The following is a 22,886-nucleotide window of genomic DNA, read 5'->3' on the forward strand; positions in this document are numbered from 1 at the left end:
TTGTACAGGTGGGGCATGGTGTGGGTTAGCTGTTGCCCAAGCTGGCTAGAACAGGAAGGGTGGAAGGAGAGGGCTGTCGCCTGAGCCCTCAGTATTAAAAGCTGTGGTCCGGACTGTGGCAGAAAGCAGGGGCTGGAACAGCACCTTCCTAGGCTGGCTTGAGTGGGTGGGCGTGGATTCCCTTCTAACTGGGAAACTACTTCTCATGCCTGAGAGGAAAGAGGAAAAGACACTTTGTTCTGAATTAACAGTTGGTAACTCTTTTTCGCATATAAATGATGTTATAAATAGTGGTTGGCTATAAGACTGGCTTCTTTGATTCTTTGATGAGCAGCAAGATGCCCGAAATCTAGTTCATTTATAACTATTATTTTTATCTTCTGGATATTTCACTAATGGCCAGATTTTTGGAATATGACCTTTTTGTACAGTGGAAATTGATGATCTGTAGTTGAGAGTTTATAATCATGTTAGTTCATCAGGTAATAAGTTTAGGATCGTCTTGAGAATTTAACGCGTTGCGGTAAAGAACTAGACCAGAAAACATTGCCCAGCGTACTGACTTGGAAACATTTCTATTTAAAAATGAACCACATTGTTTTTTTTTATTTTTTTAAATCAGAATAGAACTTTATTTGTGGACTCAAGATTTAAAAAAATGACTTTATACTTTAAAGTGTGCAATAAATTTTGATACATCAATCTTGATATATATATTTACCATATCAGAAGATTTTAAAAAGTCAAATAGTTTGTAATCAAAATGAATTGTGTTTAACTTGATACTTATATGGAATAACTTCAGCGTTATAAATGAAAAACTAAAACAAATACCATTTAAATTTGAGTTCTGATGAAATGCATTTGTAATACAATCTTATGTTAAAAATTTTAAATTATAGATTGTAGGCTAAAGTTATATGCTTATAATTTCTAGGAACATACAATGTCCTTGCTTTATGAAAATGATCCTACTGACTGTCCAGCAGTAGAATGCATTTGAGACACTTTTCTATGTGGGATAAGGGGCTGTGTTGCTTGATACAGATTCCTTCCAGACCATGAGCCCCCAGTGGGAGACGAAGGGGATGAAGGTCTGCAGCTGGGGAAGGGTGGGAGTGACTCTCATCTCATTAACACCATCTTCTATGAGTCACTTAATCATCCAAATGAGCATCAGCCAGATAAAAAGAAAGCTTTGTATCTTCCTATGCTCTGATATTTCACAAAAGTGATATTTAAACAATTGTGGCAATATCCTGTTTTAACAAAAATAATTTTCACATTCTATTCTACATAATGAGGACATTTCCAAAATGCATTGGCCCACAATACTATTACTTTGCTGATATGAAGAAAATGAATTATGATGGTAAGATCCATATATGGACACGTGTGTTTCCATGTATATTTATGTATTTATTATCAGCTATGTTCCTACTTCCTTGTCTCTTAGATGTCACTTTACTTTTACATGATTCTTTGGGAGCCTGGTCAGTCTGCACACCTGACATAACACAATCTGATGGTCAGCACAAAGCACCTTCTGATTGTGTAACACTTTACAACGTACTTTTTGCTTTCTCATCTTTCTAGAACTTATGACAGTCTGGCATGACAACGAGGCTGGGCATGATTATTCTCATTTGACAGATGAAGAAACACGAGTCCAGAGAGGTTAAGTAAGCTGCTTCAGTTCGCATAGCTGGTGAGAGATCAAACCAGGATTATACCTGGTGCTCATGCCTGACCTCTGGTTGACAGTGGTGAAGACAAAACGCACGGTGCATTAATCTGTGAATTGCTTCCTCTAAACCATGCTGACGATGTGGTGTTTGGAAAGTCGAAAGTGGTTTTGCTACTGTCACATTTCAGATTTCTAACAGATGCTAATGAGTGCTCGTGATGTTATACCCCAACAATCTTAAACCAAGAAACGGAAGTAATTTTTACAGTTCTCACAGGGTGTATATATATATAATATATAAAATATGTATATTATATATATAAAACATATATATATTTAAGAAGATTCATAACATATATTTACAATTATTCCTAAATCACTGAGATACAATACTGAGAAATAGGCTTCATGTTTTTAAGACCCATTTTCTATATAAAATCATGCCAATATAAGGATGAAACAATATAAGTGTGAAATATAAATATAGTCTTGGCACACATATCTTTGCAGGTGTGCTGGAATCTAGAACACTTTCCCTTTTACCTTCTTCTGCTTAGCCCTACTTTTGATTGTTTTACAGATTCACTGACACATCCGTAAGTTCTTGAGGATCAGGACTCAGCCAGGTATCTCTGAAGCTGACAAATCTTACCCCAGGGCATAGCACAGTGCTATGCACATAGCATTCAATAAACGTTTGATGAATACCTGTACATGGTCTTTATGTATTTCAGTTTGGTTAAGGAAGGATTCAACCTATAGCATTTTGCCTACAGAGTTTTGGATGTGTAATAAAACATTGTCTTCATAGTAAACAGTATTTTCAAAAAGCATAAGAAATATAGTAACAAATTTAATACAAATTATGCATTATATCAACTCTTTGGTTATTTTAAACAAATCATTTGGTTTTTTTAAACTAGAGTGATACTAAAAATATAAAAATGCAACTACAGAAATTAGCTTAATCTGTAAACATAATAAACCCTGTAAACATACATTTACTACATAATTGTACAAGTATAAAGAATGACTAGGAAAGGCAAGTGCTATACACTTCATTTAGTTCTTCAAGGCATATTTAGAAATACTGCTTTGTGGCTCTTTAATGTTTGAAGAAGGAATTCTTCTAACTACACTAAAATATGAAAAAATGCTGACTATACCAATGATCATAAGGATATGCAGGCAAGAGAAAGGCCTTTTAATACTTTTTGCCCATTGCAAAAATGACTTGCTTCACATGTCTTATGAATCACCTGTTTAGTAAAAACTGCATATTAACAAAAAGCCAAATACTTTGAAAGTGAAGAAGTAAACTGTTTTTCTGCGAGTTAGTGGACTAGAAAAATAGATAACACACTGTCCAAGGTTTTTCCAAAAATCTAGGCAGTAAGGTGCATAAGGCAGTTCTACAAAATAATAAACAGCTGCAAGTAGCACTAAATATATTGTAGTTTATGCAATAGAATTTTTTTTCCCAAATTTCAGTTTTCCATCTCAAAATGCATCAACATTTTCACAGATGACACTTATCACAAATATTTCACAGTTATAATCTCAGTAGTTTAAGAAAAAACTGCCTGGCAGATACTATACAAGAGGTAAATGTTACAGACAAAATTCACTATTTAAGTCATATGGGACTGATATCCTATTGTGTGAACTCTAAAGACAGAATGAAACTGTGTATGTGACACATTATTTAAAAGTGATTAAAATAAAGTTGTCATACTATTTCTTCAAATACTTTTTATACGATTTTCTTCAAGATCTGGGAAGAATCAGTGGCCAGGTTTTAGTAGTTCCCTGGAAAACTTTAAGTCATGATTTGGCTTATAAAACTATGGCAGTAAAAACACCACAGACTGTTATTTGTAATCTAATCAACTCCATCAAAACCCTGAGTGTTTTCAATTGCCATCTGAAGTTTATCCCATAATTCTTCAAATGATTCATAAGGTGGCAAGTCCAGGCGATTAAAGCTGAAAGAACAGAGAGGGGCTGGTTATGAAAGACACTGACAAAGCAAGTACCACCACAGCAAACAGCAATACTGCTATTCATGAAGAGTACGTTCCAACGACACCAAACTATGTCTTTTCATCAGGGCTTAGAAGTAAGATGTAGGACTGGGTTCTGGGCGTGGATGCTCCACACGACTCCTTGTGGAGTCCTGCCTTTACTATGTCTTCCAAATGGCTGAGTTCCTCTACCATTTCAACTTCCGAAATGGAATGTTCTAGACCCCCAGGACAGCCCATCACTCATCACTCATCACTCAGTTTAAATGGGCCTCTCTGGTCTTCAGCTACCTGGATTTCAAGGCCCGGCCAACTTGGTAACAAAACACTTATTCGTTGGGTTAGTGTTACCGCCTCCTCCTTATCCATAATCTATAACTGCCACCAATAACAGAGGAGACTCTTTCATCTGCTGTAGCTAGACGAACAATCAGAGGACCCTCACACTCTGAGGCTTTGTTCTATCAAGGTCCAAACAACTGCTTACCAGGTATGTGCTCTTGGCAGCTTTTCAGGAGTACCCCACTGTTCAACTGTAAACAACTGTGGTCCGTTTGAACCTATAAGGAAAAATTTATTTGATTTCATTTACTCTGTACAGGAATCTCCAGGCATATCAGAATTTTTCTAGTGTAGAACCTACACATACAAGGAACTAATCTGGTTTATTTGTATTTTAGAGATGGGGTATCCCTCTGTCACCCAAGCTGGAATGCAGTGGCATGATTCAAGTTCACTGTAGCCTCAAGCTCCTGGGCTCAAGTGATCCTCTTGCTTTAGCCTCCTGAGTAGCCAGGATTACAGGGGTGCACCACCATGCCTGGCTAACTGATAAAAAATAGATTTTATAGAGATGGGGGGGGGTCTCACTATGTTGCCCAGACTGGTCTTGAACTCCTGGCATCAAGTGATTCTCTCAATTCAGCCTACCAAGTGTTGGGATTACGGGCATGAGCCACCATACCCAGCCTTCTAATGTGGTTTCTTTAAACTCAAGAGATGAAGTCCTGTGCTGGATGGCTTCATTGTTCAGCCATGAAATTAGGATTCCTTGTCTATCAGTTCATTTTTCATATCACACGTGGAGTGGCATGTCTGACAATGCTTTTGCTGTATCCTAGCTCTATACACACTACATTTCCATATACAATTTCCCTCATAGGTACGAAGAGTAAATAAGCATTTTCTTTCTTTTTTGAGTACCACTGAAAATAGCTTTAATTTTTTTGAATTATACAAATAATCTGGCCGACTCTGGGCATACTACCTATGAGTTAGCCCTGCTAATTAAAAAAACAAACAAACAAACCATAATCCCAGCACTTTGGGAGGCTGAGGCAGGCGGATCACTTGACACCAGGAGTTCGAGACCAGCCTAGCCATAGCGGCGAAACCTTGTTCTACCAAAAATACAAAAATTAGCCAGGTGCGGTAGTACATGCCTGTGGCCCCAGCTACTTGGGAGGCTGAAGCATGAGAATCGCTTGAACCTGGGTTGTGGAGGATGCAGAGAGCTGAGATTGCACCACTGCACTCCAGCCTGGGCAACAGAGTGAGACTCTGTCTCAAAACCAAACCAAAACAACAAAATCCCAGAGAGTAGAAAGATGGAAACCAGAGACTGGGAAGGTTATAGCGTGTGGGGGAGTGAAGAAAGTAGGGATGACTAATTGGTAAAAAAATAGTTAAAAAGAATGAATAAGACCTACTATTTGCTAGCACAACAGGGTGACTACAGTAGAAAATAATTTAATTGTGCATTTAATAATAACTAAAAGAGCATAATTGGGTTGTTTGTAACAAAGGATAAATGCTTGAGGGGATGGATACCCCATCTACCCTGATGAGATTTTTACTCATTGCATGCCTGTATAAAAATATGTCAAGGGCCGGGCGCAGTGGCTCATGCCTGTAATTCCAGCACTTTGGAAGGCCGAGGCAGGCAAATCATGAGGTCAGGAGTTCGAGACCAGCCCGTCCAACATGGTGAAATCTTGTCTCTACTAAAATTACAAAAAATTAGCTGGGTATAGTGGCAGGTGCCTGTAATCCCAGCTACTTGGGAGGCTGAGGCAGGAGAACCACTTGAACCTAGGAGGCAGAGGTTGCAGTGAGTTGAGACTGTGCAACTGCACTCCACCCTGGGTGACAGAGTGAGACCCATTTCAAAAAGAAAAAAAATGTTGGGATTACAGGAGTGAGCCATCGCGCCTAGCCGACTTAAAATACTTTTTATTGGCTATCTAATATTGCATTGTAATTTTAACAGTTTGAAATAACTTCTACTTCTTTCTATAAATATATAAGAATTTGACTTTACATTTTAACACAAACAACTCTGGCACTATGTGGGGGATATCTGCTCCAAATTTGAAACAGCGCATGAAATCAGTGGATGGTTATAGGCCTGGGTTACATAAAAGAAGGAAGAGGCCAGGGATGGAAAGGAGCATTTGTTTGCCCTGCCTTCATTCTCTCCTAACTGGTTAAGGTAGAGAAAATAAAGGAAGGGGAGTCAGGTGAAACCATGAAAAAGAAAGAGGCTACGAAGCCCAACTAGGCAAGGAATGACGAATTGGTTAGTGGCAAAGCTAACCACTTTGCGTGGTTACTCTAGGTAGACAAGGAGCAGCTGCTTGACTGGTTCTGCAAACACACATTAATGAAGTTTAGCAAGCTGACCAGATTTGACATGGAGAAGGCAGGGTTTAGCAATCCCATCAGATGGCCAGCTTCTATTTACATAAAAAAATTCAGCTTAGCAAATTCCTAGGCAATAGTCCCGACCTCTCGTCCCCAGGACAATCCTAATCTTACTCGTTATTCTGAATAGGGCTCTCACTTTAGCTACATCTTTTCTAAAGATTTATTCTTCGATTCTTGGTGTCCTTAAAAACAAGTAAGTATCATTCCAATATAATCAGTGTGAAAAAAGTTGCCGTGATCTACACCAGAAATGGCACTTTTAAACAAAATACACCTACAGTTTTATACATCAACTGGAAAACAATTTGACAAAATACATAGAAGCTTACTTTATAGAAAACTACATTAATTATTCTGAAAATCAAGAGATATGTGCAGTCTTATGCCCAGTCCTGCTGCTTCCCCCAATAAGTGAAAAACTGTAGCCTCATGAGATTCTCCACCCCTATCTTGAAAGGAAAAAAAAAAAAAAAAAAAAAAAGATTTCATGATTGAATAAGTTTGGAAAACAATGCTTTTGTTTTTTTCTGACAGTAAAGCTTATCATAAGTCCTGAAGAAATCCATTTAACTTTGTTTAGTATAGCATTTCCTCAAAGTTATTCTACTATGACTCTTTGTTTCTTTTTTTAAATACACTTATTAACATTCTGTGGAACTTCAAATGCTATCCTGAACTACCACATTAGAGGTCATGCTTTTTTTTTTGTTTTGAGACAGAGTCTCACTCTGTTGCCTAGGCTGGAGTGCAGTGGTGCGATCTTGGCTCACTGCAACCTGTGCCTCCTGGGTTCAAGCAATTATCCTGCTTCAGCTTCCTGAGTAGCTGAGACTACAGGTGTATACCACCAAGCCCAGCTAATATTTGTATTTTTTGGTAGAGATCGGGTTTCACTGTGTTGGCCAGGCTGGTCTTAAACTCCTGGCCTCAAGTGATCTGCCTACCTTGGCCTCCCAAAGTGCTGGGATTACAGGCATGAGCCACGCCTCCCAGCCAAGGCAATGCTTTTTCTGTAACTGAAGCATACTGGGCATAGAATTCGAAGTTAAAGAACAGAAAGTGACTCAAGTCATCTGATGATTCCAGTTTTCTCCTTTATTATCTGACTAGAAGGTGTAAATATATTTTAGCCTACTCCACTGTCTCTAATGATATCACTTTTAAAAGCTTAATTCTTTTTAAAATTAAGCTAAATGTTAGTAAATGATAAAAGCTTGAGGATTCATCAGCCATGAAAAAGACAACAGGCATCGCTCCCTTTTTTAATGATCTATGGAAAATCCTTACCATATAGTTCAGCAAATCCATTCATGGGCACCCGAGATGTGCCAGTGACAAACTGAAGCAATCTTATTCTTTTTTCTGAATCCATCATTAAAACAGCCTGAATAAGATAAAAACATAATTTAGGGAACAGCACTGAAAAAAGGGTAAACAAATAATCCTAAAACACAAGCAAGCAGAATTTAGTTAGAATATTAATAATCCCTTACTAGATTTGCATATTTCTTTTAATTAAATTTTTGTTTATGGGTGGCTTACAAAGTTCTTGAAAACTTTATTTCTAAGGCTATATGGCAACTTTTTAGAATGAGATTATAACCTAGCGAACTAAAAAAATTTATTTTCAGATGTGACTCAAGGCTTTTAAACATTATATGCTAGGCGCAGTGTCTCATGCCTATAATCAATCCCAGCATTTTGGGAGGCTGAGGCGGGGAGATCACTTGAGGCCGGGAGTTCGATGCCAGCCTGGCCAACATGGTGAAACCCCATCTCTACTAAAAATACAAAATTAGCCAGGCGTGGTGGTGTAGGCCTGTAATTCCAGCTACTCAGGAAGCTGAGGCAGGAGAATTGCTTGCACCTGGGAAACAGAGATGGCAGTGAGCTGAGACTGTGCCACTGCACTCTAGCTTGGGAGACAGAGCGAGACTCTGTCTCAAAAAAAACAAAAAAAACCACATTATATTAATATTATTGAATGGCATACATATTTCTCTATCAGATATTTTAAAAGAGATATCCAAGAGTCCCTAGGAATACCCTGCAGGTTATTACAAGTTCTTTCAGAGTCCCTACTTTAGCAGGAAACTAAGCAATTGTCTCTGCCTGTCATTCTACTTACTACCTTCTGAACATTTTACTTATGTAGTAGTAGTTACAGTCCCAGCAGGTGCATGTATACAGTACAAAATGAAAGATAATTTTTGCTGGTCTATATATTTTTTCTGTATCAGTTATATGTAATCCACCAGTACAGTGAATCAAGAGTTGACTTAGATATAATTAAATCTATCAAAAAGTAATTTACAAAAATAGAAGTTTCCAATTACCTTCCAAAACCATTGTATAACCTGATGATTTGCGCTGTAGCCATTTTTATACTTGGTATGTTCTCTCCAGTCATTCACATCCACATCTCCCAGTCCACACATAAGAAGCTACGTAAGGAATGTCAAATCATAAACAAGGAAAATAATCGCTTCAAAATTTCTGTTTTAACATAAAATGTTAGGAATGTTGTATCTTACCTCTAGTTCATTTTCATCAAAAATTTTGATGAGATCCTGTGGTATGAGTTCAAAGAATCCCTAGAAGAAAGACGTATTTAAAAACCTGATGGGCATGGCCAATGGCCTTTCCTATGCTTCAGCTTCTGGGTTCCAGTGGAGGAATCGCACATCCACCCAAGTTTCTACCACTACACAATCGTGGGCTCTTCCCTGAGATCTCAATATTGGTCAGAAAATGCACGTGTGTGCAGTCTGTTCTCTCATTTATTCCTCAAAGTGGCTATTTTCAAACTCTCTATGGCCAGGTGCGGAAGCTCATGCCTGTAATCCCAGCACTTTGGGAGGTCGAGGTGGGTGGATTGCTTGAGTCAAGGAATTTGAGACTAGCCTGGGAAATATGGTGAAACCCCATCTCTACAAATACAAAAATTAGCCAGGCATGGTGATGTGCACCTGTAGTCCCAGCTACTGGGGAGGTTGAGGTAGTCCAGCCTGGACGACAAACTGAGACCCTTTCTCAAAACAAGAACAACCCCAAAACCTAAAATGCAATAAAAAACAAACAAACAAAAAAAACAAGAACAACAACAAAAACCAAATTTCTCATCCTTCTCAGGCCTCCATATCACCCCTTCTTTACAGAGTAGATACGTTCTATTTGGGAGAAAACAGAGGCAAGTGGCCGGGTGCGGTGGCTCACACCTGCAATCCCAGCACTTTGGAGGCTGTGGTGGGTGGATCACGAGGTAAGAAGTTTGAGACCAGCCTGACCAACATGATGAAACCCCATCTCTACTAAAAATACAAGAAAAATTAGCCAGGTGTGGTGGCAGGCACCTGTAACCCCAGCTACTCAGGAGGCTGAGGCAGGAGAATCGTTTGAACCCAGGAGGCGGAGGTTGCCGTGAGCCGAGATCACACCACTGCACTCCAGCCTGGGCAACGAAGTGAGACTCCATCTCAAAAAAAAAAAAGAAAAGAAAAGAGAAGAGAAGCAAGTATGCATGATGGAACTCCCTCAAGCTCTCCATCCCTGCATCCCAGCCATCACCAACACCCATCATGGCCTCCTTCCCACTGCATTGGAAGAGAGGTGCCACCTCCTCTTTCAGGCTAGGCCTGCACCTGTGTTTCACCTGCTCCTCAGGGAGGTCATCTTACTACATCTCTTTCTCTTTATTGGCTTACTCTGTATGCATTAAAATTTGTTAAAACAAAGCAAGCAAACAAACAAAAAACCTTAATGACTTTCCCTTCACAGCCAAGTTCTTGGCAATGCCATGCAGTTACCAAATCCACTCACTTACCTCCCATCTAACCCTCAGCCCACTGCCATCTGACCGCTACACTACAGCTTCCTTGAAATTGTTCTGGAAAAAGTCAAGGACAGCTTTGTAGGTATGTCTGATAAACACTTTTAATTCCTTATCATATTTGACTTCTTTACAGTATGATTAAAAACATCTTTGCTATTGAAACTCTGTCTGCTCTTGATACCCTTGTCTACCTTTGCTAATTTCCTTTGCAGTTTCCTGCCCTCCCCGCCGCCATGCTCTAAACTGTCCATTCATAAACCCTCCATTCAAAACAAGGGTTAAGATGCTGGTGTTCCTAGGTCTCTCTCCACATGTGAGGCCATCTACTTTCACTGCCTTTTCACATTTTCCATCTTACCGAGTTCACCGCTTCACTACACAGGCAGATAATCCCCGAATCCAAACATCTCTACTCTTTAAGTCTCCTTTCCTGAATGACATTCAAATGCAGAGGTAGTTCTTATCACCACCACTATCTTCATTCCCTTACCATTCTTACCACAGTTCCCTCACCATTCCCTTAATTCCTTACCATTTCTCACCAGGATTACTGTAGCACTTTCCCAGCTCTGCTGGGAAGTCTGCTGCTAGTCTTGCTCTCATCTAACTCACTCTACATAGCACTTCCAGAATGATCTAAAACGTAAATTGAATCCTGGTGTCTTATTGGTTAATAGCCTTTAATGCTACCTTCCTTTCCCGTCCTTGAAATTCAGAGAAAACTCCGAACTCTACTGATTCACACACAGGCCTTTTATAAGCTGGTCTCTTAGCTCTGCAGGCTTATTGATCCCCTCTTGCATTCTCTCAGCCAGCATGCTCAACTGCCTGTGGGTATAGCCTACCTTATTGCCAGACTTCACACATGCTGCTCCTGCTGCTTAGAACTGCATTTCCCTCCTCTCCATGGTTGGCCAACCCCTCTAGTCCTTCTTTGTCCCTTCCTTTGCCCCTCCCTGATTTGTACTTTTCTTCTGTGCTCTCCTAGCATTTATGCTTGCCTCTGTTCATTTCCCTCTTTTTGTCTTTTCTTTTTTTGAGACAGAGTCTTGCTCCGTCGCCCAGGCTGGAATGCAACGGCACGATCTGAGCTCACTGCAACCTCTGCCTCCCGGGTTCAAGAGATTCTCCTGCCTTAGCCTCCTGGGTAGCTGCAATTACAGATGCGGGCCACCACGCCCAGCTAATTTTTGTATTTTTTTTTTTTTGAGACGGAGTTTCACTCATGTTACCCAGGCTGGAGTGCAATGGCGCGATCTCGGCTCACCGCAACCTCCGCCTCCTGGGTTCAGGCAATTCTCCTGCCTCAGCCTCCTGAGTAGCTGGGATTACAGGCACGCACCACCATGCCCAGCTAATTTTTTTGTTTTTTTAGTAGAGATGGGGTTTCACCATGTTGACCAGGATGGTCTCGATGGCTTGACCTCGTGATCCACCCGCCTCGGCCTCCCAAAGTGCTGGGATTACAGGCTTGAGCCACCGCGCCCGGCCAATTTTTGTATTTTTAGTAGAGATGCTTTTTCACCATTTGGTCAGGCTGGTCTCAAACTCCTGACCTTGTAATCCACCTGCCTCAGCCTCCCAAAGTGCTGGGATTACAGACGTGAGCCACCGCGCCTGGCCCCATTTCACTCTTTGCAGCATACATCCCTTGACAGCAGGACCTATGCCTTTTGGCCTGGTACAGCACCATACACACAGTATTCAATACTGAATTTATGAAAAAGTATGTGATACACACACACACACATTTTTTAGACACAAGGTTTTACTCTGTCACCCAGGCTTGAGTGCAGTTGTGCCATTATAGCTCATAGCTCATTGTAGCCTCGACTTCCCAGGTTCAAGTGATCCTCCATCCTCAGCCTCCCAAGTAGCTGTGACCATAGGCACATGCCATAACACAAGGCTAATTTTTAATTTTTGGTAGAGATAAGGTCTCCCTATGTTGTCCATGCTGGTCTTGAACTCCTGGGCTCAAGTGATCCTCCTGCCTCAGCCTCCTCAAGTGTTGGGATTATAGGCATGAGCCACTATGCCCAGCCAGATACATATTTAACAGAAGATGTTAAGTTAGCTTAATAAATGAGTGCTCTGACAATCACTTATATGCCTACCAATTGGGGAAGTTTAAATAACATATTAATTTATATTATGAATAAAATATAGCCACAAAGAAAGGCAGCTATATGTCTCCACATGTAAATATCCCCAATAAATATCTGATTAAAAAAAGAAAGTAGGTTGGGCATGGTGGCTCATGCCTGTAATCCCAGCACTTTGGGAGGCCAAGGCGGGTGGATCACTTGAGGTTAGGAGTTTGAGACTAGCCTGATCAACATAGTGAAACCCTGTCTCTACTAAAAATACAAAAATTAGCCAGGCATGGTGGTGGGCGCCTGTAACTGCAGCTACTCAGGAGGCTGAAGCAGGAGGATCACTTGAGCCTAGGAGGTGCAGGTTGCAGTGAGCCGAGATTACGCCACTGCATTCCAGCCTGGGCGACACGGTGGCCAATCACTCTAGTCCTTCTAGTCTAAAAAACAAAAACAAAAAAACAACAAAGCAGAGGGCGTGGTGGCTCACACCTGTAATACCAGCACTTTGGGAGGCTGTGGCTGGTGGATCACAAGGTCAAGAGATCGAGACCATCCTGACCAACATGGTGAAACCCCATCTCTACTAAAGATAAAAAAAAAAGTTAGCTGGGCATGGTGGCGAATGCCTGTCCCAGCTACTGGGGAAGCTGAGGCAGGAGAATCGCTTGAATGCAGGAGGCCAAGATCTTGGCAGTGGCCAAGATCGGGCCACTGCACTCCAGCCTTGGCAACAGAACAAGACTCCATCTCAAAAAAAAAAAAAAAAAAAAAAAAAAAAAAAAAAAAAAAAAAAAAAAAAAAAAAAAAAAAAAAAAGAAGAAGAAGAAAGTCAGTCACAAAACAAAATGTATGAGGTGATCCTATTTAGAAAAACAAATATGTTACACTATCCCTACAGCACTCTGGTTCTTTTGCTGTCCTACGGTGAAGGGAATGGAGTTGGGAAAACGCCTGGGGAAGGGGACCTTTCAATGTCTATTGTCTAGATTTCTTGAATGAATGAATGGAATAGCTAATACAAAAATATAATTTAGAATGATTTCACAAAACAAGTCATATACTTATTTTTCTCCGCTGTGATGAGCCCTAATATTTGAAACTTATGGGTTATACTGTGAAATTATGGAAGAGCAAATAAAAGAAAATAAATACCTCTTTAAAAGCAGCCATTTGCTTCTGGATTCGGTTTACAAATCGCCACTGTATTACAAGACTAAAAAGAAACATTTCATTTTCACATGAACCAAGACAAAATTCGGAGGCACAATTATTCCAGTTAGAAACAGAAACCAAAGACTAGCTGAGCCCTAGGCAAAAGCTGAATATGAGTGCTTGCTACCAAACTGGGATAGAGAGAGAAAAAGAACACTGGGATTCTGGCCAATGGGACAGAGAAAGATGGTAAGATGAGGCTTTTTGGAATAAAGTATAAAATTATGTCCAATAAAATACTTATTAATAAAATACTTACTAAATATATTCCTTTTTGTTCTTATTGGTGACAACTATTTCTGATCCACCATTTTTCAACTCATGTTGGTGTGTCTAAAATCAAACACAATGCCTTGGTATGTTATTTTAGTGAGAAAAAATTTTAAAGTATACATATTGTAGTTATACAAGAAACCTGGTGTTTTAAATTAAGTCCAGTCAAAAGTTAAAAGCTAAGAAAACTTAAAATATTGGTTTTACTGAAATAAATATAGAACGAGTCAAATGTCAAAGAAAGCACAAAGTCTTGCTGAGAGACAGCTTTTGTTACTGGAAACTAAGTGTAAAAGTAGAGCATAGAAAAGTATTAAGCGTAGGTATTAACATCTAAACATTTGTTTCACAATTTATGTGCCATTTTAACTGATCAAAATTCACAAACCTGTCCAAAAAGTTCTTCATCTATAATAAACCTGAGGTCCAATTCTGTTGGGTCATTTTCAAGAATCCATCTTAGAGAATTGTAATATTCACTATCCTAGATAGGAAAAATTACAAATTTAAAATTTGTATATATAACACACCTGAAATCGCAAAAACCAGTATGCACGGGGTCTGAATAGTTGGGTAAAAGACGAGAGGTCGGATGGACATCCTTTCCTTACACAAATACACATATCACAAAAAGTGGATGACAGGTAAGGGCAAGAATAAAAATGTATCGATCAATCAATCAAGTGGTGCCTACTTAAAAGTTCAGAATCTATGTCTATGTGGAAGCAGTGGAGGCACGGATTTTATTATCCAGTTAAAGGAGTGAATCAAAAAGTTTTCAGATAAAACCTAACTTCTGTGGATACCCAGGAGCACTTAGCACATTCCTCACATGCCTATGTGACTGTGTGTGAAATGTTTTATTTATTTTTATTTTTTAATTTTTTTTTGAGACAGGATCTCACTCTATCACTTAGGCTGGAGTGCAGTGGTGTGATCATCACTCACTGCAGCCTCGACCTCCCAGGCTCAAGTGATCCTCCTGCCCCGGCCTCTCGAGTAGTTGGGACTACAGGTGTGCACCACCATGCCTGGCTAATTTCTGTATTTTTTTGTAGAGACGAGTATCACCATGTTGGCCAGGCTGGTCTCAAACTCCTGACCTCAAGTAATCCACACCTCAGCCTCCCAACGTGCTGGGATTATAGTTGTGCACTACTGTGTCCGGCCCTGTGTGTGAAATGTTTAAGTAGCTATGAGGAGGCCATTATTTATACACAGCCAGAGTTAAAGAAAAATCTCTAAATAAATATAGAGGCTCAATGAACCAACTCAAATAACTGTGCAATCTTGAGAATAATAAAGAATCACATTGTTTGTGCTGTAAATATGTAACAAGCAAAGAATAAAAAATGAACTTGGTACTAAAGAAGATGCCCTAGAATTCATGTGAACACACATTGTGTGAAGCTATTCAGCAGCACCGGAAACAACATGGCTATAGTCAGGGGTTGAATCCTTGGGCTTCTGTTTCTCTCTAGGAGCCTAACCATAATGCTTTGCCATTTGACTGCCATTTAAAAAATATACACCATTCATCATAAAACATCATATTGCAAATACTAATTCAAAAGATACATAACTTGTATAACCTGTTGAAGTATTTATGTTTACTGATACCTATAACTTGATAACTATAACTCTGAAATGCACGAAAAAACTAAGATAGGTTGATGGATAGACAGACAGGTATGTGATCAACTAAATCTAGAAGACAATGCAATTGTGAGTAGTGGATATAGAAGTGTCCAGTGTAAAATTCTTCCAACTTTATTATACATTAGAAAATTTTCATAGTAAAATGTTGAGGAAAAAGTTCATTTGTATTTTGAAACATAATAATTTATTAATTTCCATATCATTAAAATCAAATTCTTCAAAATGCTCAAGTTGCTTGTTAAATTATACTTCCTCTATACTGTAAGTGAAAAAGACATACCACAGATTCCATATCATGAAGGGTTATCGGTTTGTGAAGCATCATCTTGTAAAATGGGCGGATGAAAAAACCTTGCAAAAAACGAAATACATTTAGGATGATTACCAAGTGAAAGAAAACAGGTAATTACATTGTAAAAAGTTTATACTTAATACTAACCATCCAACAGTTTGCCATGATAAACTGCCATTCCAGCTACCCGACCAATAAACTTGAAGTAAGAGAGGTGATCTTCATTACACAATCCAGAGTTTGGATTTATCTGTAGGGTATAATTGTCCCTGTAAAGACAATTCCATTTAAATACTCCATTTGAAAAACTTTAATATGACAAATAATTATAAAAAATCTTCCTCTTTTAAGAATTGTTTACTAGTGTTAGAACCACATTCCTCCACTGGACTTAATGGTTTTAAAAATAGCACTTTCTGTCGAAAAGTGGAAACAACACAAATGTCCTTTGGCAGATGAATGTTTACACAAAGTTTTTTTTTTTTTTTTTTTGAGATGGAGTATTTCTCTGTCCCCTCAGGCTGGAGTGCAACGGCATGGCCTCAGCTCACTGAAACCTCCACCTCCCAGCTTCAAGAGATTCTCCTGCCTCAGCCTCCAAGTAGCAGGGACTACAAGCACCTGCCACCACACCCGGCTAATTTTTCCACAGTTTTAGTAGAGATGGGGTTTCACTATGTTGGCCAGGCTGGTCTTAAAATTATGACATCATGATCCACCCATCTCGGCCTCCCAAAGTGTTGGGATTACAGGTGTGAGACACCGTGCCCGGCCTAAACAAAGTATTATATGTAAAAATAATGGAATATTATTCAGCCTTAAAAAGGAAGGACATTCTGATACATGCTACAACATAGATGAACCTTGAAGACATCATGCTAAGTGAAATGAGCTGATCAAAAAAGGACAAATAGTGAATGATTCCACTTAAGTGTGGTACCCAGAGGAGTCAAATTCACAGGGACAGAAAGTAGAATGGTGGCTGTCAGGGAATGAGGAGCAAGTGCTTTCTGGGTACAGAGTTTCATTTTGGGAAGATGAAAAAAGAAAACGTTCTAGAGTTGGATGGTGCTGATGGCAACACAGCAATGTGAGTGTATATAACGACTCTAAATTGTGTATTTAAAATAGTTAAAATGATAAATTTGATGTAATGTGTATTATACAACAGCTTTTTAAAGTCACTTCTGAAACATCAGTTAAAATTGCCCTTTTCTGGCATGACAAACATTTTCCTTGTATCGCATGACTCTTACTTCTAAAACCGTGATTTTTCTTTTTCTGCATTTAGTCATTGTAAAGTTACTTACGTAGCAGAATATTCGAACAACCCATAATAAGGGTTAAACATTTCCTTTGAGATCAGAAAGAACCATTCTCTGGCAACTCCTCCATAATCCAATCCCTTTTCACCATCAAACTCAATCCACAGTCGAGCCTTGAGGAAGTCTGCTCTCTTGACACCCATAATTCTCCGGTAAGAGTCCTCGAGAACAGTTGCTCGGCGAAGTTTCATTTCAAATTTGTTTGGAATGTCATTCTGAAAACCCAGAGGAGAGACTTATGGTTTCTATCAGTTCAACATAGTAACAAACCTGTCTCTCCTAAAGTTATAACATTCCCTCTACACCCTGTGTCTAAGTCTCTTTTTCCTTACGTAATCTACTCAGGGCAAACACAACTAGGTATATTGTCTTGCTTTCCTCAATGGTATGAGAGAGTTCCTGCATTTTCTCTAATTACTTACTACTGTAATATAGACTTCTTTATATCTAAAGGAGCTTTTTACTTTTTCTTTTTTGGAGAAAGTTCTGTTGTCTAGGCTGGTGTGCAGTGGCGTGAACATGGCTCACTGCAGCCTCGACCTCATGGGCTCAAGTGATCCTCTTACCTCAGCCTCCTAAGTAACTAGACCATAGAAGCATGCCATCATGCCTGGCTAATTTTTAACATTTTTGTACAGGTGTGATCTTGCCATCTTGCCCAGGCTGTTCTCAAACTCCTAAGTTGAAGCAATCTTCCCGCCTTGGCCTTCCAAAGTGCTGGGATTACAGGGATGAGCCACAGTACCCGGCCTAAAGAAGCTATTGATGGTGATGGTAATGCCCCCATGAAGCCATTTCGTTAATAGTCCTTTTCATATTAAGTTCCAGTGAACGCCGTTCTGTGACCTGTAGGATAGCCACTGCTGCAAGTTGTTGCCTGCCCATTTGTTCACGGTTTTCCCTTTCTCTACCTTTCCTCCCTGGAGTCTATCCTCTTTCATTCATTAACAGATGCTAACACTTACAGATTGTGCCATATACGGTTTGGCTGGGTCCCCACTCAAGTCTCATCTTGAATTGTAACTCCCACAATTCCCATGTGTCTTAGGAAGAACCCAGAGGGAGATGAATGAATTATGGGGGCGGGTCTTTCCTGCACTGTTCTCGCGATAGTGAATGGGTCTCGCGAGATCTGATGGTTTCTTTGCACAAGCTCTCTCTTTGCCTGCTGCCATCCACCTAAGATAAGATTTGCTCCTCCTTGTCGTCCGCCATGATTGTGAGGCCTCCTCAGCGGCGTGGAACTGTAAGTCCAACAAACCTTTTTCTTTTGTACATTGCCCGGTCTCGGGTATGTCTTTATCAGCAGCGTGAAAACAAACTAATAGAGCCAGGCTCGGTTCCCCTGGAACGGGGGCGGAGGGGAGGCGTTAACTCATTTAACCTTATAACAATACCATGCAAAAGCTACTATTATTGCCTTCATTTTATACATAAAACTGAAGAAGACAACTTAAGAAAGTCTTAACTCCTGAGTCTGTGCTCTTAATTAATGGAGCTACACTGCCTTACTAATCTTTTGAACATTCTTTGCTTACATGACAAGTGTATGTAACTATGCTTTAGGCGGACCTTACTGTAAATTTTACGAAAGATACGTCTAAATATTTCATTCCTCAGTACTTCATGGGCAAATTTCCAGGGGAAACTAGTAAGAGAAAACATGCCATCAACATTTTGTCACCTCCAAAAAGAAGGTTAGCTCTAAGGAAAAAAAAAATTTATTCTCAGTTTATTTAGAGAAAATGAGAAGCCCTATAGAGCCATGACAATGTTAGCAGTTGATAAAAGCAATATAAGCATGATATGAGCAGTTTACTGCTTATGTCATTAAAAAAATGGTAAGCTTGCAGAAAAGCACTTTTAGACTGGATACTAGGCAGCTGGCGCAGGTAAGCATTTATCAAAGACCCACTCTGGGCCAGGTGGTATTGTAATAGCCAAGGATGGGGAATAAAGGGAATACAAACAGGCTGTAAAATGTTGCTTCCTCAAGGAGTTTCTAATCTGGTGCATATGTGAAAAACAAGAGTAAATGCTGCTATTTCTGAGACTTAAAATAGGAGAACAATTGCTGATGATAGAGATGTAAGCAGTGTTCTGCAGGGCATAAAAGACTGAGCTATTGACTTCAAATGAGGCAATCAAGAAGGCTTTGAAAGGAAGTCTTTAGACAGAAAAAGAGGGAAGGAGGAACAGCATACATGAGGGGTCTGATATATTTAATACCCAGAGAGTACAGAAGGAGAAGGGAGAGGAAGGGAAAGAAAGGAGGGATTATAGTGAAAAAAATGTGAAAAAGTAGTCTAGGGGAGAGGGTGGACAGTGTGAATGCAGTGGAGAAGAGTGTTTCTGAGCAGGGGAGCCACACGGTCAGATCACTGGGTTCTCATAAGCTGATGGGACAGGGTATAAATAACAGTTTTAAGGAGGAGAAACAAGAGGCACACTGGTCAGTTAAAGACCCCTGGAACAGCTCAGAGAGGGAAGACAAAGGGATGTGTGAAGCAGCAACGGCAGTGGAAGAAGGGAGGACTACAAGAGAAACTTCGTGTTTGAACTGAGTAGTAGACAAGTGCATGCATTCTGGAATCTGGCCCTGTGTTCAAATTCTGACTTTACCATTCACTAGGTGTGAGACTTTGGGCAGGTTACATGTCTTTTCTAAGGATTAATCTTCTCATCTATAAAATAGGAAAAATAATAATGATAGCTACCCGCATGGAGTTGTTTCAAGACTTAATGGGGTAATGCATTAAAAATGCTTATACAGTATCTGGCACATGGTAATTATTAGCTATCATTATTCCTAACTACGAAATGTTGATGATAAGGAAGCTGAAAAGGTTAAAGACAGCACATGGCTTTCAATCACTGGTTTTTAATTTTTTTTTTTTTTTTTTTTTTTTTTTTGAGACAGAGTGCTGCTCTGTCATCCAGGCTGGAGTGCAGTGGCATGATTATAGCTCAGGGCAGCCTTGAACTCGTGAGGTCCAGTAATTCCAGTAATCCTCCTGCCTCAGCCTCCCAAAGTGCTGGGATTACAGGTATGAGCCACTGCACCTGCTGTTTTTAATATTCTTTATCTCTGTTTTGGTGCTATGCTTTCTGACATTCTAAGTGTTCTTGATGTTCTGCTCTTTTGCTGTGATGTGTTTAGACATAGATTTTTTAAATCCTGCTTGGGCCCTTTTGTTAATGTGAGAATTCATATTCTTAACCTTCTCCTCCTCATGATCTTGGTCCCCTCCTTCTGGAATGACTTCATGTCTTTGAACCTTTCTTTTGTATGTTTATCCCTTACATACCTTTGTTGCATTCTGGGTCATTTCCACAAAAATTAACTTCTCTTTTAATTTTCTTAATCACTAACATGATATGTCATGTTGGTTAGGAACATGGGATCTGGGGCTAGACCACTTGGCTTTTCTACTTAACCATGGGACTTGATCACATTACCTATTCTCTCTGTGCCTCAGTTTCCTCATCTGTGAAATGTGATAGTACTCCCTTCCTTACAGAGTTATTGTAGAGATTAAATGAATAACATATGTAAACTTCTAAGAATAATGCCTGGTATGCAGTGAGAGATGAATAAATATTACTGCTTTTTAAAGTTTTTTTCTGTATTTCGTATTTCTGTATTTTGTAGCCTGTAATGGGACTGCCTCCCATATCCTGCTGCCTGAAAGACATTAACAATTAGATACTATAACATGTGTCAAGCACTCAGAGTGGCAAAAAATGGAGAAGCTAGTGCTTCTATTCCCCCAGCATATTCTCATTAAGAATGAAAATATTTACCAGAACAATAAATCAGCAAACATTTAAAATCCCCAAGTCTAGAAGCAGAAAAATTTCCAGGGAAATTTTTACTCAAAGTTATTCTTTCTTTCTTTTTTCTTCTTTTTCGAGACAGGGTCTCACTCTGTCACCTAGGCTGGAGTGCAGTGAAGTGATCTCAGCTCACTGCAACTTCCACCTCCTGGGTTCAAGCAATTCTTCTGCCTCAGCCTCCTGAGTAGCTGGGATTACAGGCGTGCGCCACCATGCCCAGTTAATTTTTGTATTTTAGTAGAGATGGGGTTTCACCATGTTGGCCAGGTTGGTCTCAAACTCCTGACCTCAAGTGATCCACCCGCCTCAACCTCCCAAAGTGCTGGGATTATAGGCATGAGCCACCACTCCTGGCCCAGAAAATTATTCTTAAAAACGAGTGTAGAAAGTTGATGCTATTTATGAATTTTAGTAAGGCATAAAATATTTAGTCTAAAAAACTACCATGTTTTATTTTTGTTAAAAATTTGGGTGAAAATTTGAGGTAGCCTACCCACCATCTTGAATCTTTGTGAAAGCAGGCTTCTGGCTTAGAATGCAAGAAAGTATAACCCAATATGGCCACCTAGTGGTAGTATTCCTAAAGTGCAGGCAGCAGAGGACAGGATGAGCAAATTGGGAGGCAATAAAACTAATAGACACCAACAGAAATGAAATAGATGGACAGATGATAAGTTTAGTTCCAAACATGTTGCATTTGTGGCTATGGGCAAAAGTGTAGTGAACATAACTGATAAGCATAAGGAGACAAGTCACAAGAGCACAGTTCCACTCATGATTGCAGTTTTAAATTATGCAGAGAGATTACATTTGAAGCTGTAGAGAATGAATGACTATGGCTGGAGAAAAACAAAGTCATAAAAAATTCAGTGACCTCCAACACAGAAAAGACTAGCTTAGAAGATAATTGCCTGAGCCACTCTTGCTCAGATTCTACAAAGATCACGCCCCACAAACTCCACAAGGACACCCAGGTTAGAGCTCTGGAAAGCAAACTTTTAATGCCATTATTCTGTATTATAAAATGTCTTCAAAAATAAGGACATAAAGTAATTATGATCTGTAGTGATATATCATAGCTACTCAAAAAATTAGCATCCTTTTTCTATGAAAAACTTTTCACTCAAAGTTGTTACAAATATAGAACAAATTCTTAGTTAAAAAAATAAAAACATTTCCCTTTACTTTCCATCTATGTATTGATGACTCTTAAGTACTTTTTTACAAACATCACTAACCTGCTTCTTCAACTTTCTTCGGAAGAACTCATACTTTCTTTTATAATCCCTGGAGTACGGCACTGCCTTCAGTTGAAAATTTTGGAAAAATAAAGAAGTTTAGGTTGTTTTTATTCTGGAACAATTTTTAAAGTTCCCTGCTGGGTATTTTATGAACATAAGTTAAGGGCATTAAAATAAAAATATTGGGAAAGAAAAGTTTAATTAGAAGAAAAACAAATACAAAACTTCAAAATGTTTAATTTCTCGGTTAAAGGTAAAATTGTATTCAGCAGTTCCTATGACTGTAATTTTCATCATGCAATATTCTTAAAATGTAACATGCCAGAAACAGGAAATTTCTTCCAAGCAGAGAAATATTAGAAAGAAAAATTTCCATTTCTAAAGACACTTTCGAAGTGATTTCTCCATTAAAGGAAAAATGTGAGAAGTGTACTTTTTCCTTGAACTCTGGGAAGCTGCCTTTTTTAGTCCTTATTTTAAAGGACTACATGTTGAGATAGTAAATAGTAATAAAAAACTCTATCTTCAGTTTTACTTATTTTTATGAGTTAGAAAACATCTGAATAAAAATGGAAAAGGCAGCTATAAAAAACGATAAAAATTATCCTATCAAACTGACTCAAGAGTAGTACAATTATCATACACGGTAATATTTATACTTAAATGTGGATGTGTCTTTCTTTTTCTTTTTTTTTTTTT

General features: G+C 39.2%; 1 protein-coding gene across 4 annotated transcripts in view; it reads right to left on the reverse strand.

Moving 5' to 3' along the window:
• Positions 1-615: 615 nt before the first annotated feature.
• Positions 616-22,886, reverse strand: part of NEDD4 (NEDD4 E3 ubiquitin protein ligase) — a 176,392-nt gene continuing 154,121 nt past the window's right edge. For all 4 annotated transcript variants that reach the window (XM_017543382.2, XM_017543378.2, XM_017543379.2 and 1 more), the window contains 12 exons: positions 22,185-22,250; positions 17,095-17,324; positions 15,932-16,053; positions 15,773-15,843; positions 14,222-14,317; positions 13,820-13,893; positions 13,501-13,561; positions 8,952-9,011; positions 8,754-8,861; positions 7,705-7,801; positions 4,199-4,271; positions 616-3,672 (listed from right to left, as the gene is read on the reverse strand). In XM_017543382.2, coding sequence (XP_017398871.1) covers positions 3,570-3,672; positions 4,199-4,271; positions 7,705-7,801; positions 8,754-8,861; positions 8,952-9,011; positions 13,501-13,561; positions 13,820-13,893; positions 14,222-14,317; positions 15,773-15,843; positions 15,932-16,053; positions 17,095-17,324; positions 22,185-22,250 — 1,161 coding nt within the window. In that variant the 3' untranslated portion in view covers positions 616-3,569. The remainder of the gene's footprint in view (positions 3,673-4,198; positions 4,272-7,704; positions 7,802-8,753; positions 8,862-8,951; positions 9,012-13,500; positions 13,562-13,819; positions 13,894-14,221; positions 14,318-15,772; positions 15,844-15,931; positions 16,054-17,094; positions 17,325-22,184; positions 22,251-22,886) is intronic.

The sequence above is a fragment of the Cebus imitator genome, unplaced genomic scaffold (assembly GCF_001604975.1).
Source record: "Cebus imitator isolate Cc_AM_T3 unplaced genomic scaffold, Cebus_imitator-1.0 Scaffold154, whole genome shotgun sequence".
Classification (NCBI taxonomy): Eukaryota; Metazoa; Chordata; class Mammalia; order Primates; family Cebidae; genus Cebus; species Cebus imitator.